General features: G+C 45.1%; 1 protein-coding gene across 1 annotated transcript; it reads left to right on the top strand.

Annotated features, from left to right (window-relative positions):
• The first annotated feature begins 1,515 nt into the window (after positions 1-1,515).
• Positions 1,516-3,921, top strand: LOC123142404 (anaphase-promoting complex subunit 10-like). Its single transcript, XM_044561333.1, has 6 exons — positions 1,516-1,688; positions 1,804-1,864; positions 1,968-2,060; positions 2,516-2,586; positions 3,078-3,136; positions 3,911-3,921. Exons 1-6 carry the CDS (start codon positions 1,516-1,518, stop codon positions 3,919-3,921), a joined length of 468 nt encoding a protein of 155 aa, XP_044417268.1.
• Positions 3,922-15,700: the final 11,779 nt, after the last annotated feature.

Genomic DNA, 15,700 nt, shown 5'->3' with positions numbered 1-15,700 from the left:
ACCCCCTAAACCACCCCCTTTCAGAAAAAAAACCCTCAGCTCCTGCCAGCTGCTGACGCGTGGATGCCTATTGGTCGCGGTTGGTGCCACCAACCGGGACTAAAAGCCCTCCTGCCTGGGCTCGCTGCACCGGCCACGTGGAGGCCCATCTGTCCCGGTTTGTGTAAGAACCGGGACTAAAGACCTAGGGCATTAGTAACGACCCTTTAGTTCTGGTTCAAAAACCGGGACAAAATGGGCCTTACGAACCGGGACAATAATCCCGTTTTCTACTAGTGTACTGATCTAAATCACACTTGGCTACTTCCTTCTATGGAAGGATCAAGTGATGACGGTGGTCTGTAGCATTTAGCTTGTTAGGTACCTTGATGCAACGACTCTACAACCACCAAAGGTCCTCATGGTGATGAGGCAGAAAGGCATCAAAAAGCGGTTTCAAACTAATCGTATGGGTTGGATCATCCAATGCCATTAAGTACATAGTTATCCGCTTTGTATCTCTATCCAGATATGTCCTCACTCAAGTGGTATTGATGGGAACCACAATGGTGCCTCGGGAGGCCATAGAGGAGATCTAATCCTGTTAGTGTCATACTCACATCATCCAACACAGGACACACAAGGCAAGCGCGAAGAAGAGCAATCTCTGAACAATGCCTAGTTCACCAAGATAAAGAGCTACAACGATGAACTAGTTGTCTGTTGATAAGAAGTTTGAAGAAGATGTCAATATTTCTGCAAAAATGGCGGTCTTGATGTGGATTCATCAAAACTCATGACGAGTGGCGGGGTCCTGTACCGGGGATGGCTAACACCCACACTACTAGAAAAAGGGCTATAGATGGGATTGACACTAATGGCGCACCAGACAACCGGTGCGCCATTAGTATATACTAATGGCGCACCACCTTCTGATACGCCATTAGAGTTGAAACTACTAATGGCGCACCTGGCCCAGGGTGCGCCATTAGTATCAAAAAAAAATTAACTAGTGCGTCTGTCCAAACATACTAATGGCGCATCCAGACACAGTGCGCCATTACTAGTTGTAACTAGTAATGGCGCACCTGCTGGAAAGTGCGCCACTAATGTTGTTTTTTCTATTATATTTTTTATTCCTTTTTTGCAAAACTACTAATGGCGCACTTTTCCACCGTGCGCCATTACTAGTTAACTAGTAATGGCGCACCGGTAAAAGATGCGCCATTGCTATCTATACGTATGGCGCACCCCTACCAGTGCGCCATTGCTATCACCCCTTATCCCCTCCCTCTAGTCACGTTCTCTCCCCTCCCCTTCCTCCTGACACACCCACCCACCTCCCTCCACTTCGATCAAGATCGGGAAGCCCCGGCCGCCCGCCTCTTCCTCTCCCTCCAGACCACGGCGAGCCCCCTTCCCCCTCCCTCACACCACACCCCACGCGCACGCGCACGCGGCAGAGAGAGAGAGAGATCGGAGGGGATCGCGCGCCGAGGTGGTAAGTAGATCGGCCGGAGAGGAGGTAGAAGGAAGATGATACTCGCCGTGCTCTTCGCCAACTCCGAAGGCAACATACGCATCGAGAAGATGATACCCTCCTACTCCCAACCACTCACACCACATCGAGAGGCCTGGAGCGTCAGCTCCTGCAAGCCCCGCAACGGCGTCGCCTCCCTCCGCGACGACAGCCTCGACACCTACTGGCAGTCAGCGCCCTACCCGTCCTCGTCGTCTCCCCCCGTCGAAATCTCTCCTCTTTCTGTCTCGCGGAATCACGGGCTGAGCCGAGCCGCCGTCGGTGGTGGATTTTATTTTTGTCAGGTCGGACGGCGCGCAGCCGCACCTGGTCAACATCCAGTTCCAGAAGAAGGTGCAGCTGCAGGTGAGCACCATGAGTAGCTGCTGCTTCCGTTACATTTTTGTCTAAATGGCGTTTGATCCTTTTTCTCTTCTGAATTAATCTGTTGCTGGATTGGGGGCTTCAGCTTGTTGTGCTGTACGTGGATTTCAAGCTGGACGAGAGCTACACGCCCAGCAAGATCTCCATCCGGGCCGGCGACGGCTTCCACAATCTCAAGGTGGTAACTCCCTCCACCGCGATACATCGTCGTTTCAACAATGTTCAGGGGCTTCTGATCTATGCTCGATGGTCAGAGGACTTAGCAAATGTTGTTTCTTGAGGATGGCATTTGATGTCTGGCCCTTTCAGTTCTGATTTCTACCCCTGGTCTTCATCTTGTACCAAACTGGTGGCCTGGTCTGTGCATTCGGGTTTCTAGACCTGGGGGCTGCTGCATGTTCTCATTGTTATAGTTATGGATTACACTACCTTATTGCCAACATCATATTGTGACGTATCATAGGATTACCTTATTGAAATATTGATTGGGAAACTTGGTCTCTTTCTGCAATTCCTCTGCATTGCGCCTGCTTGTCCAGTGAACACTGAACCGATCCTTGAAAATTCAAATTTACAGTGATAATATTGTCTTTGATCTGAAATAATGGGCCACTATATTTACCATGCTTCCAGGAAATTAAAACGGTGGACCTTTTGAAGCCAGTAGGATGGGTTCATATATCTTTATCTGGCACCGATCCCCGGTATGGATTTTGTAACTTAAACCCTGTGATGCCTTTGTTTTCCTTCCTCTAGCATTGAAACTTCAGAATGTAGCTCACCTTACCATCTGATGGCATACTATGCATCTATGTTTACAACTCCCGTAATAATTAAATTCTATTTCAACATGTTGGATGGCACTAGTTTTCAGCACACTGCCTGTGCAGGCCACTGCTTGCATAAATTTCATGGTTTACTATGTTACTATTGTTGTTTTGCTAGTAGCTGAATTTTCCTTAGATTTTGATAAACTTAGATACTATGTCAAAGTGCAAGAATATCTGACGCTGCAGCTAATTCATTTCAGTCTTATAATAACCCACTAGCTTTCAGTTTGACATATAATTTGCCCACTACAAAAATGTGAGGAATTCAGAACTAATTTAAGAATGATATTGTTTGGATCGAACTGCTTATTTTTACTGCCTTTGCAGACAGTGGCATAATTCTCTTTCTTGCTATATTTGTGCAGAGAAACATTCATTCATACATTTATGCTCCAAATTGCGGTGCTGGCCAATCACCTGAATGGTATTGTTGGTACCCTGATTCATTGTTGACAAGAGTCAAGAGTTCACATAGAACTAGATATTTACAAGGAAATGACAGACAATATCTCTGCTTATGACCCCAATTGAATTCATGAATTGTGTGAGTCGAGTAAATATTCGATAGGAACAGTGTAGTGTTAGTAATGGCATCCAATGCTTACTACCGAGTTAGAGTTTGAATATAAAAACTAGTACTGTAGATGTTTACGTGCAAATCACATACATTATCTGCTGGCTAACCTGATTTAACTAGTTAATTCAGTATGGCCACGACCGTAAGTTGGATACTGTACATGCAGCCACCCAGCCATCTATTAGCATTCTGTAATACGACTATATATAGTAGTAGTAAATCATTTCTAGTGTTTGCCTGCGTAAGACAAAAGGCCAAATGCAAGCAAAAGAAAAATCGGACAGGAAGAGTGTACCGTTGATACCCTGGTTTATTTGTTGATTGACCCGTAGTCAGATTGCCTAGCTAATAGATGCTGACATGCGAATCACATAAAGTGCTGATCGATACCTGACCGCAGTCAGAGTTGACGTAGAGGACTTGGATGTTTACAAGCAAATCACATACTGTATGACAATAATATACTCAAAATTCATTTCCATTATAATCTTACTCATACAATATTCACACCATGTAATTCTGGAAATATATGCTCATATCTAGTTCTGCATAAAAAATGACAGTATTGACATGTTATAAATAGTTTGTTTGTCTTTCTGTTTATGTTGTTACATTTTTCAGGGATAAAGTGAAGAAAAAGAAGAAAAGATTACTAGAAGATTAGTTTTAGGATTTTCTTTTATTTCCTTGCAATTTTCCTTTTATTGGAAACTTGTAAAGACATTGTAATATTCTTACTATAATAAAAATTATGATTCTATTTAATTTTTTGTTTTTAAATTATTTTTCCTTATAGGTTGTTTTCTGTAAATTTAGATTTTTTTGTTTTCCAAATACATTACTAGTGGCGCATTTAAGCCCTTATTAGTGGCGCATCTTCCTTTATTACTAGTGGCGCACCTATAAGGTTATTAGTGGCGCACCTGAAGGGAATACCAGTGGAGCACCGAATGGTATACTAATGGCGCATCACTAAAAAGTGCGCCATTAGTATGCCGAAGTTACTAATGGCGCATCCTGTTGTAGTGCGCCATTAGTATGCCAAAGCACCTGGGTATACATGGCCCCCTAGGAGGCATACTAATGGCGCACTGTTGTATATACTAATGGCGCATCTGGGGTGCGCCATTAGTATACCAGATACTAATGGCGCACCAGTGGTGCGCCATTAGTAAAATATACTAATGGCGTGCTACTAATGGCGCACCACTAATGCGCCATTAATGGCCAGATTAGGTGCGCCATTAGTAGGCCTTTTTCTAGTAGTGCCAGGAGCCCGGCCTCATCAACCACAAGGGGTAGCCAGGACAACCTTCTTGACGCCCAAGACTATAGGGCAGCAGCGCCCCAGATCGCATCTGACATGTAAACCCTAGGTCTCTCCTGTCTATATAAAGGGAGGTCTAGGGTACTCGTTGATCATCTATCCTCAGATAGGAGAACTCTTGGTAGCAATCTCATACACCATTGTAACCCCTCGCACAAGGTTTCCCTGCATTATGAATCATCAAAACCAACAGGACATAAGTTATTACTCTCTGAAAGCCCGAACCTGGATAAATCCCTCGTGTGACCTCCCATCCATGACTTCCACCTGTGCTTGGATCCCTACCAAGGGATCTGACGGGAATTTGCTTCATCAGCGAGGCAATATGATTAGGGAGGTGGATATCAAAAGTTTGCGACATTCTAAAACAAATTGGGATATCTCACTGTGCCCCTTGTCCACATGCTCATCAATGAAACATCGTTGCCAAATGCAAACATCATCATATTGTTGACGTTGGTCTTTCTATTTAAGCGCAAGCATCTTTTTTTTTTTTTGAATAGTTTGGGTTGCCATTGTAATTTTGGGATGAAGCCTTTCCTGGCACCATTTATCTCATTTATCATATGCCTAGTAAGGTTATGCATCTCACCACCCCAATGGAACTTGCTAGGAGGGAAAGCAGATTATTCCTTTCTGCACATCTTGGAGTGCACATGTTGGCCAAATTATGACCCTATAATACTTGTTAACTTGATTTTGATCCACTCGTGTGCATCCGTCGGTTATAGTGGATCCCATAAAGGTCAAATGTCTAAATATTCTACTGGTCGAGTCTCTCTCTCTCTCTCTCTGTGCGCGCGCGTGCACGCGCACCTTAGAGTAGAAATATCTCTTTTACCACCCCCTTCATTAAATTTCCCACTTCCACAATCCAGGGCTGAAGTACGTGTGCCTACCAATGTGCCTATTCTTATGCTAATAACGGTACTGACCTTTTTCCGGAATAAATTTAAGATGCTTATAGGCACCATGTAATTTTATACCTAGATACACGCCTGTTGACGAGATTTGCGTGCGTTGAGCCTACCGACATATTGCATGTAGGCTTATGCGCACTGCCTCATGGATCTGCGCCCTGTTGTGACAATGGATGGTCCTCATCTAACCCTATCTTCTAATACATTGCCCACTCATCACGTGACACTACCAATGTGCACATTAGGGGGGAGGGGGGAGATTCCCCCCGAACATTCTGTGGTATCTGGATCAGGTGATAATGAGGTTGAATCGGCCAGATCTTCTCCACACAATGTCATTGTTGCTTCTTCTCCATTGTACCACATCGATCTGTTGGAAATATGCCCTAGAGGCAATTTATTATATTTTCATATTCATAGTTAAGTGTTTATATTTCATGCTATAACTACTATGATCCTGGAATATGCGATTCAGTGGAAAATTCATATGCACGTGCGAAATTGTAAACGGATAAAATAAAGGTTCCTAGTCTCGCCTCTAAGACTAGCTCAAGTGTTGTTGGTGATCAAGTTTTCTGAATCTTAGGATATAGTTAAGTGAAACGATATTTCTAAAACAACTTTGCGAGATTATGACGTTGGAAGAACGATCATATTGAGTCGACTAAAACTTGTTTGTTATGAATTGAGATAATATCGCTAGTAATCAATTGTAATAACACGGAGTGTTAATGTGTGATTTTACTCCTTAGATCATGAGAGTATCATAGTCACTTCTTACAGTAGAATGTACTTTGGGGTTGCTCAAACGTCACATGTAACACGTTGATCATAACCACAACTTACAGGCTCATTGAAAAGTTTGACAAGGGACTAGATATCTCGAGAGTGGGGGTTTTGCTAGGGAAACATACCACTCCAAATGTGCGGGCTCTGCCTTGGTTTTGGATTGGCCGTGAGTGTCAGAGTCATATGTGATGGGTGCGTGGACTCCCGCAAACCACCTTGGTTTGCTTCCGATTTGAGGGAAAACGGACACCCAGACTTGTGCGCGGACAAATGCGGGACAGGGTTGGATGTCTTGCGGTGTCCTGAAAACTCAGTCCGGGTGTTTGTGGGCAATTTGTGAGTCCACGTTGGAGATGCCCTGACATTTATCATACGCAGTCCAAAACCATATCTGCATCTTCTAACCTAGACAGTGACAGAAAATAGGATGGCCCTTTGAGAATTGACAATGGGATCTGCTAAATCTCAGTCGACTGGGACTTCGCGATGTCTCAGTCGACGAGCCAGCCGTTGGATGCTTTGGTCGTTTCAAGATTCGCGTTGAATGCTTTGTCCTCTGTTTCAGCCTGTCTAAGGCGCAGCCCGTTTTCCTTTTTTTTGTGGGGGTGTCGTTGCGCGTTGGCGTTTGCTTTTTTGTGGACTCGCACTCGGCAGGTGCTGCGGGCGGGCTTTTTTTTCTGTCATGTTTTTTGGGGCCCAGTAAAGAAAGGGAAGGAGAAGCGGCCACCCGTGGCAATTAAGAGGAGGGGAACAGCCAGTCGTCTGCCCATTTCTTCGTTTATCTCGTTTCTTCTTCTCTATCAAAGCCAAAGATCTCTGTAGCGGAACGGAAGAAATCGACATTGCTCCTGCACGGCCAGCGAGAGAATGGGCGACATCGATGGTGGTGTAAGTGCTACCCTCTTTCTATTTTTTATTTTGTTTGTTTGTTGGAGCTATGATTTAGATCTGAGGGGATTGGGTTCCATTTTTTTTGGATCAAGTCTGGATTACTACTAGCTTGAAGCATAGAATCGCTCCCAGGTTTTAGCCCTTTTTTCCCGTGTCCTTTTTCTTCAAGCAGTGGTATGTAGTATGCCCCTTTTTTGTGTGATTTTTTTTTCAGATTTGCCGAAATCCTTGTGAAATCAGTAGCATGTTGAAATCATTATCTCGAAAGAAGAGGATTATTACTGAACCTATCACTACGAGTTACATGTTTATTTGTTTTTTCAGAATTTGCTGAAACGCTATTAATCAGTAGCATGTTTTGAAATCATTCTATCGAAACAAGAGGGATTATTACTGAACCTATCACTAGGAGTGGGCATGTTTATTTGTTTTTCAGATTTTTGCTAAAACCCTATTCACCAGTAGCATGTACAAATCTTTCTATGGAATCAAAGAGAATGATTACTGAACCTATTTCTAGCAGTAGCATGCTTTTTTTTTTTCAGATTTGCTGAACCCTATGACAGTACCATGTTCAAAAAACTTCTATGGAATCAAGATAAGATTACTGAACCCATCACTAGCAGTGGCATGTTGATTTTGTTTCTCAGATTTTTACTGAAATACATTTTGGGGGGAACCTTCTCGTTATTAGGCTGGCTCAAGTAATTTGTCTTTTACAGTTTTGTGTAGGTGCAAAAGCCCAGCAACACTAGGGCTGACCTGATTGATCTATACATCAGGGTGGACGACACGGTCCGGTCCGGCGGTCCGGCTCGTGGCCCGCTCGGTCCTGGCCCGCTGAAAAAATCGGCCGGTCCGAGCTCAGCAAACCAGCCCGACAAAGCTTCGGTCCGGTCCGGGCTTTAACCGAGCCGACCGAGCGGACCGACGAACACGAGCTGTGGCATGGCGAGAGCGTGGCGGGGGCATGTCAGGACGAGGCAGGGGCGTGGCGGGAGCGTGCCAAGGGCATTGCAGGGGCGTGGCGGGGGCGTGTCGAGGTCGTGGCGGGCGCGTGGCGAGCGTGTGGCCAGACCTGCGTGGCAGACGCGTGGTGGGCGCGTCGGTCGTGCGCTCGTCTGCGCCGCCGTCGTTCATCCGCGCGGCCACCGGCCTCCCTGACGCTGGAAAGCATGTCTACTGGATACACCATGCTCGGATCTATCATCTGGAAGGTAGAACTTGAAGCGGGAGACCCTACACCGCCGTTGTACACCGGCCGTCGTGCACCGGCCGTTGTGCCAGATTCGTCGTCGTTGTTGCTGCCCGAGCTCTGCCTGGCTGCCGTGCCGTCCACCGTGAGTCACAGAAATCGCTGGACACCTCCACGACGAGCCCTCCTGCCTCCAGCGCCCTCCCCGCGTCGCCGTGCTCCGGCGCGAGCTCTGGGGTGACCATCGGCCGGTCCAAACGAGCCGCTCGGTCCGGCTCGGGCTTTCGTCGCCACGGTCCGGTCCCTGAAAACAGGACCGCGACGCTTCTCGGTCCGGTCTGGTCCGGACCGCCGACAGCCGGTCCAAACGACGGCTCGGTCAGGGACCGGACCGGCCCGGACCGTGTCCACCCTGATCTATACATGTGTAGGACCAGAAGTAGTACTACCAGTACTACTAATCTTTTTTGCTTTGTAGGTACTTAGAAAAGTTAATTAGGATCTTTAGCTGAGAAGATTTGGTAAAGTATTGAGCAAAAGTACTACAACTACTGCTATTTTTTATGCTATGACTTTCTGAGAGTCAGTAAATTAGGTGGGGCTTCGTTTTCAGGAGAACAAAAATTAATTAAGCCAGCTCTTCCATTCTTCTATATAGGAGGAGCATGTGTTTCTCTGAATGTTGACACAACAGTAAGGATGGCAATGGGTCGGGTTCGGCTCGGGTTCAACAATATAAAATCCATATCCAAATCCATGGAGACATTATGTGCCCGTCCATGAAAAAAATCCATGGGCGAAAAACAATGTCCATGTCCAAACCCGATGAATATCCATCGGGTATGGATATCCATCGGGTTCTCTCAACACGAATAGAAAATGCATAGCACAATTGCACAAGATACACATAAGCTCTCGAATTTTAATAAAACAACATAGCACAAGTGCACAACATCAAATCATCTCTTAGATTCTAACAAAATGACTTAGAAAAGTGCACGTCACCAAATAATCTCTGAGATTCACAAGTGCACAGCCACATTTTTTTTAGATAATAGGCTATCACTGGTAGAAAAGAGGGCTTTGGTTCAGGCCGGGTCAGCCCATTAGTCCCGGTTCAGCCCAGAACCGGGACCAATGGGGGCACTGGTCCCGGTTCGTGAGGCTAGGGGCCTGCCGGGCCTCGTGGGGGCATTGGTCCCAGTTCGTCTGGCCCCTTTGGTCCCAGTTGGTGGAACGAACCGGGACCAATGGGCCTCGCTCCTGGCCCACCACCATTGGTCCCGGTTGGTGGCTTGAACCGGGACCACAGGCTGACTTTTAGTCCCGGTTCATGCCACGAACCGGGACCAATGAGGTGCCTATATATACCCCTCGCCCGCGAGCAGAGCACTCCAGTGCTCTGTTTTTCTCTGGCCGGCGAGGGGAGGGCTTTGTGGTGCTCTAGCTCACCTCCTATGCACATGAGGTGTTCGATGAAATGCCCGAGTCACACTAGTTAATCTTTCTTCTCTCGAAGCTCGACCCCAAAGCTCCATTTTCCTCGAGATTTGTCTAGGTTTAGCGGCCCGTCACGTCCCATTCCCGTCTTCACCGCCGTCGATCGCCCGCGCCGATCTCGTCGCCGGCGCCACCGTGGTGAGCCTCTTGTTCTTATCTTCTTTCTGAAAGAAAAAAATTCTTACTTTAGATAGATACTTGTCTAATTTTCTTACTATTTTATTGCTTGTTATTATATAGTGCGATGGTTTTGGTATCCGCCCCCGTCGGCCGTCGTCTTGTCTATGATTCGGATGTGGTATATATTATCTTTATAACTATTGGTTCATTTATTGTTTATGAAAATTATGCCGACCAACGTGACATAGATGTTATTTATCTAGGAGGTATGTGAATCGGAAATTCCAACCGACCCTATTGTCCAGAGGTTAAATTTAGTTGAAGAAGAAATCAATTTCTTGAAGGAAAAAAAATTGAGAAGGAGAAGATGATATTGGAGTTGCATGTTGCGGATGTCGTCAATGATCACAAGATCAAGATGGATGCAATGCGCTTGAAGATTAGAATGATTAAAATATATGCCATTCATACCGAGGCTTGGTATCATTACGCCGTTGGATCAATTGTTACCTTGGTTGCGATTATGATCGCATTTGTTTTCGCATTGAAATGTTTTACATAGTTTTAATGTATGGTTTAATTAATTAGATGCTCTGGAGAGCTATATGTTGTCAGATGAGAACTATGTATGTACTTTGGTTTTAATGTGATGATGAACTTCTATTAATTTGGTCACTTAATTATCTATTCATGATGTTCTGTAATGGTTTTTGACACACTTAATTATATATAATGCACGCAGATAAACCAGCAATGGATGTACGGTGACAGACACACCTCCGAGTACATTAAGGGCGTGCATGATTTTCTCAAAGTGGCTGAGGCAAACAAGCAGAATGATTTTATGTGTTGTCCATGCCCTACATGTGGGAATACGAAGTCTTACTCTGACCGGAAAATTCTTCACACCCACCTGCTTTACAAGGGTTTCATGCGGCACTATAATGTTTGGACGAGGCACGGAGAAATAGGGGTTATGATGGAAGACGGCGAAGAAGAAGAGGACGATGACAACTATGTGCCCCTTGAATACAGTGATGCTGCAACGGGGGAAGCTGCTGAAGATCAAGAGGAACCAGTGCCCGATGATGATGATCTCCGCCGGGTCATTGTCGATGCAAGGACGCAATGCGAAAGTCAAAAAAAGAAGCTGAAGTTCGATCGCATGTTAGAGGATCACAAAAAAGGGTTGTACCCCAATTGCAAAGATGGCAACACAAAGCTCGGTACCATACTAGAATTGCTGCAGTGGAAGGCAGAGAATGTTGTGCCTGACAAAGGATTTGAGAAGCTATTGAAAATATTGAAGAAGAAGCTTCCAAAGGATAATGAATTGCCCCACAGTACATACGCAGCAAAGAAGGTCGTATGCCCTCTAGGATTGGAGGTGCAGAAGATACATGCATGCCCTAATGACTGCATCCTCTACCGCGGTGCGTACAAGGATCTGAACGCATGCCCGGTATGCGGTGCATTGCGGTATAAGATCAGACGAGATGACCCAGGTGATGTTGACGGCGAGCCCCCCAGGAAGATGGTTCCTGCAAAGGTGATGTGGTATGCTCCTATAATACCACAGTAGAAACGTCTGTTCAGAAACGAAGAGCATGCCAAGTTGATGCGATGGCACAGTGAGGACCGTAAGAAAGACGGGAAGTTGAGAGCACCCGCTGTCGGGTCGCAGTGGAGAAAAATCGAGAGAAAGTACTGGGATGAGTTTGCAGGTGACTCAAGGAACGTATGGTTTGGTTTAAGCGCGGATGGCATTAATCCTTTCGGGGAGCAGAGCAGCAATCACATCACCTGGGCCATCATCGATTTCTTCCGACCAACCATCAATGTCGAAAGAAAGGCAAGCATTTCAAAGGCGAGGCAGATCACTGGAAGAAGCCCGCCATGCGTACCGGTGATCACGTACTTGCTATGGTCCATGATTTATACGTAATCTTTGAAAAGGGTCCCGGCGGACTAGCTGTTCCGAATGACGTTGAGGGACGCGCACCCATGTGGAAGAAGAAATCTATATTTTGGGACCTACCCTACTGGAAAGACCTAGAGGTCCGCTCTTCGATCGACGTGATGCACGTGACGAAGAACCTTTGTGTGAACCTGCTAGGCTTCTTGGGCGTGTATGGAAAGACAAAAGATACAGCTGAGGCACGGGAGGACCTACAACGTTTGCACGAAAAAGACGGCATGCCTCCAAAGCAGTATGAAGGTCCTGCCAGCTACGCTCTTACCAAAGAAGAGAAGGAAATCTTCTTTGAATGCCTTCTTAGTATGAAGGCCCCGACTGGCTTCTCGTTGAATATAAAGGAAATAATAAATATGCCAGAGAAAAAGTTCCAGAACCTAAAGTCTCATGACTGCCACATGATTATGACGCAACTGCTTCCGGTTGCATTGAGGGTGCTTCTACCGGAAAACGTCTGATTAGCCATTGTGAAGCTATGTGCATTCCTCAATGCAATCTCTCAGAAGGTGATCGATCCAGAAATCATACCAAGGCTAAGGAGTGATGTGGTGCAATGTCTTGTCAGTTTTGAGCTGGTGTTCCCACCATCCTTCTTCAATATCATGACGCACGTCCTAGTTCATCTAGTTGACGAGATTGTCATTCTGGGCCCCGTATTTCTACACAATATGTACCCCTTTGAGAGGTTCATGGGAGTCCTAAAGAAATATGTCCGTAACCGCGGTAGGCCAGAAGGAAGCATCTCCATGGGCCATCAAACAAAGGATGTCATTGGGTTTTGTGTTGACTTCATTCTTGGCCTTAAGAAGATAGGTCTCCCTAAATCGCGGTATGAGGGGAGACTGACTGGAAAAGGCACGCTTGTAGGGGACTCAATAATATACAAGGACGGATATTCTTGGTCTCAAGCACACTACACAGTTCTATAGAACTCTAACTTGGTGACCCCGTATGTCGATGAACACAAGAACAGTCTGTGCTCCAAACACCCGGAGCAGTGCGACAACTGGATTACATGTGAACACATCGGGACTTTCAGCAGTTGGTTGGAAACACGTCTCAGAGGTGACAACAGTGTTTGTGAAGAGCTGTACTCGTTGTCCAGAGGACCATCTTCGACTGTATTGACTTACAAAGGATACGAGATAAATGGGAATACATTTTACACGATCGCCCAAGATCAAAAGAGCACCAACCAAAACAGCGGTGTCCGCTTTGATGCAGCAACCGAGAGGGGAAAGGATACATATTATGGTTACATAGTGGACATATGGGAACTTGACTACGGACATGATTTTAAGGTCCCTTTGTTTAAGTGCAAATGGGTCAAACTGTCAGGAGACGGGGTACAGGTAGACCCACAGTATAGAATGCCAACAGTGGATCTGAACAATCTTGGGTACACTGACGAACCGTTCGTCCTAGCCGATGATGTGGCACAGGTTATCTATGTGAAGGACATGTCTACCAGACCCAGAAAAAGAAAGATAAGGAAGCGAATACATCATACGATGAGCCAAAGCGCCACATAGTTCTTTCAGGAAAAACGGACATTGTTGGAGTGGAGGGCAAGACAGACATGTCTGAAGATTATGAAAAGTTTCATCAAATTCCTCCCTTCAAAGTCAAGGCTGACCCAGGCATCCTGATAAACGATGAAGATTATCCATGGTTACGGTGCAATAAGAAAATGACACAAGCGAAGAAAAAGTGAAGACTTTCTCCCGCAACTATTATGATGATACCATACCATTGTCCGTTTTGTACACGAAGTGCATCCAGTTTTTGCCGTAACCCTCTCAAGTTTTTTGCACATTCTATGTGGATGAAATGATGATACCATGCCAACTTTCAACCTTATCAGAGTTCATTTGAAATGCTTTTCAATTTCAGGGTCTTATAGCTCAAAATAATCAATAAATGCATGAAAAATAACAAATAAAGTCAGAAAGGGTTGAAAATTGATGATGTGGCTTTGAATAGTGCATTTTGGAGCACACAAAAAGTCAGGAGTTCAAATAAGTTTTAAAAAATAAAATCCCTTTGTAACAGACAAGTTTCCGTATGAAATCCTGATACTTCGAAAGAGATTGTCCGTTTTGTACACGAAGTGCATCCAGTTTTTGCCGTAACCCTCTCAACTTTCTTGCACATGCTATGTGGATGAAATGATGATACCATGCCAACTTTCAACCTTTTCAGAGTTCATTTGAAATGCTTTTTAATTTTAGGGTCTTATAGCTCAAAATAACCAGTAAATGCATGAAAAATGGTGCATGAAAAATAACAAATAAAATAAATAAGTAATTAGAAACAAAATAATATAAACTTTAATAAAATATATAAGTAGAAAGAAAATAAAATAAACTTTAATAACATAAATAAAATTTATGAAACTAAAATTATCAATGTATTTTCTGTTCAAAACATTATAAGCAACCTCTAGTATTATTGAAACTAAAATTATATAAAATTGATGCAACTAAAATTAGCGAAGTATTTTCTGTTCAAAATCATTGAAAGCAAAAAGAATTTTCATAAAGAACTTTTTTTGTTAGAAACTTTAATAGCAAAAAGAATTATCATAAAGTAAAATAAATAAGTAATTAGAAACAAAATAAAATAAAATAAATAAGTTTTTTGTTGTAAGTAGAAACAAAAAAAAATAAAGCAAAAAAGAAAACAAAAAACAGGCAAAAAATAAAAATTATGCCACCTACTGGGCCACCACGGCGTGAATACGACTAGAAACCCATCCATGGGCCAGGATTCAGGCCCGCAGAAGGCCCAGTAGGCTCATCAGGCATAGCAGTGACAATTAGGCCCGTAAGCCTGCAATGGAGAGGAACTCGAGAGGGTTGGCGTAGCTGCGCTTATAAACCACTCTCGAGCTCTCTCAACTAGCAAGGTGGGACTAAACTTTGCCCGCGACGCGGGCAGCACATGTCCTTTGGTCCCGGTTGGTGGCACCAACCGGGACCAAAGGCACCAACCGGGACTAAAGGTAGCATTGGTCCTGGTTGGTGCCACCAACCGATACCAATGCTCTTTGTATATAAACTGGACTTGTGAAATTTCACAACTTCACCGTCAGTTCATGCCCGACGCCCCAGCGCTGCTCCTCGTCGCCATTGCCGTCATCGCCCCTGCCTCCGACGCCGTCGCCGCGCCGCCCCTGCCTCCGACGCCGTCGCCGCGCCGCCCCTGCCTCCGACGCCGTCGCCGCGCCGCCCTGCCTCCGACTCCGTCGCCGCGCCGGCCCCTGCCCCGCACCCGAGCCCCTTCCCGCGGCCTGCCCCCGCGCGCCGGCGCCCTCGCCTCCCCCGCCCTGGGCATCGCCAGACGCCCCCGCTGTGAGACGCCGCGCTGGTCCGGCTCTGTTTTTATTTTGTATTAGATTATGTTTTTTGTTCATATATATATAATGTATATTTTTATGTATGTGGCTATATGTAAGTTCAGAGCATGTTTTTTATTAGATTAATTTCTTATTAGATTTATTACATTAATTTTTTTGTTCACAACATGTTTTTGTTCATATATGTATTTTTTTGTTCATATGTGTATTAATGTTTTTGTTATATATATGTAATTTTTTTCAATGTATATATGTATGTGGTAGCTATATATGCATGATGAGGGGGGTGGGGGTCGATATACCCCCTCCCCGATAATTTCAACATGAGGGGAGGTC

Source organism: Triticum aestivum, chromosome 6D (assembly GCF_018294505.1).
Source record: "Triticum aestivum cultivar Chinese Spring chromosome 6D, IWGSC CS RefSeq v2.1, whole genome shotgun sequence".
Classification (NCBI taxonomy): Eukaryota; Viridiplantae; Streptophyta; class Magnoliopsida; order Poales; family Poaceae; genus Triticum; species Triticum aestivum.
Note: the sequence above shows the minus strand (reverse complement) of the source record. Positions and strands in the feature narration are given on the sequence as shown.

What these genes read in the sequence shown, in the direction of transcription:
- LOC123142404 (XM_044561333.1), top strand. Translation starts at nt 1,516, where the DNA reads ATGATACTCGCCGTGCTCTTCGCCAACTCCGAAGGCAACATACGCATC. An exon ending in AGAAGAAGGTGCAGCTGCAG is followed by an intron (nt 1,865 to 1,967) that starts GTGAGCACCATG and finishes TGGGGGCTTCAG; the next exon opens with CTTGTTGTGCTGTACGTGGA. An exon ending in ACGGCTTCCACAATCTCAAG is followed by an intron (nt 2,061 to 2,515) that starts GTGGTAACTCCC and finishes CCATGCTTCCAG; the next exon opens with GAAATTAAAACGGTGGACCT.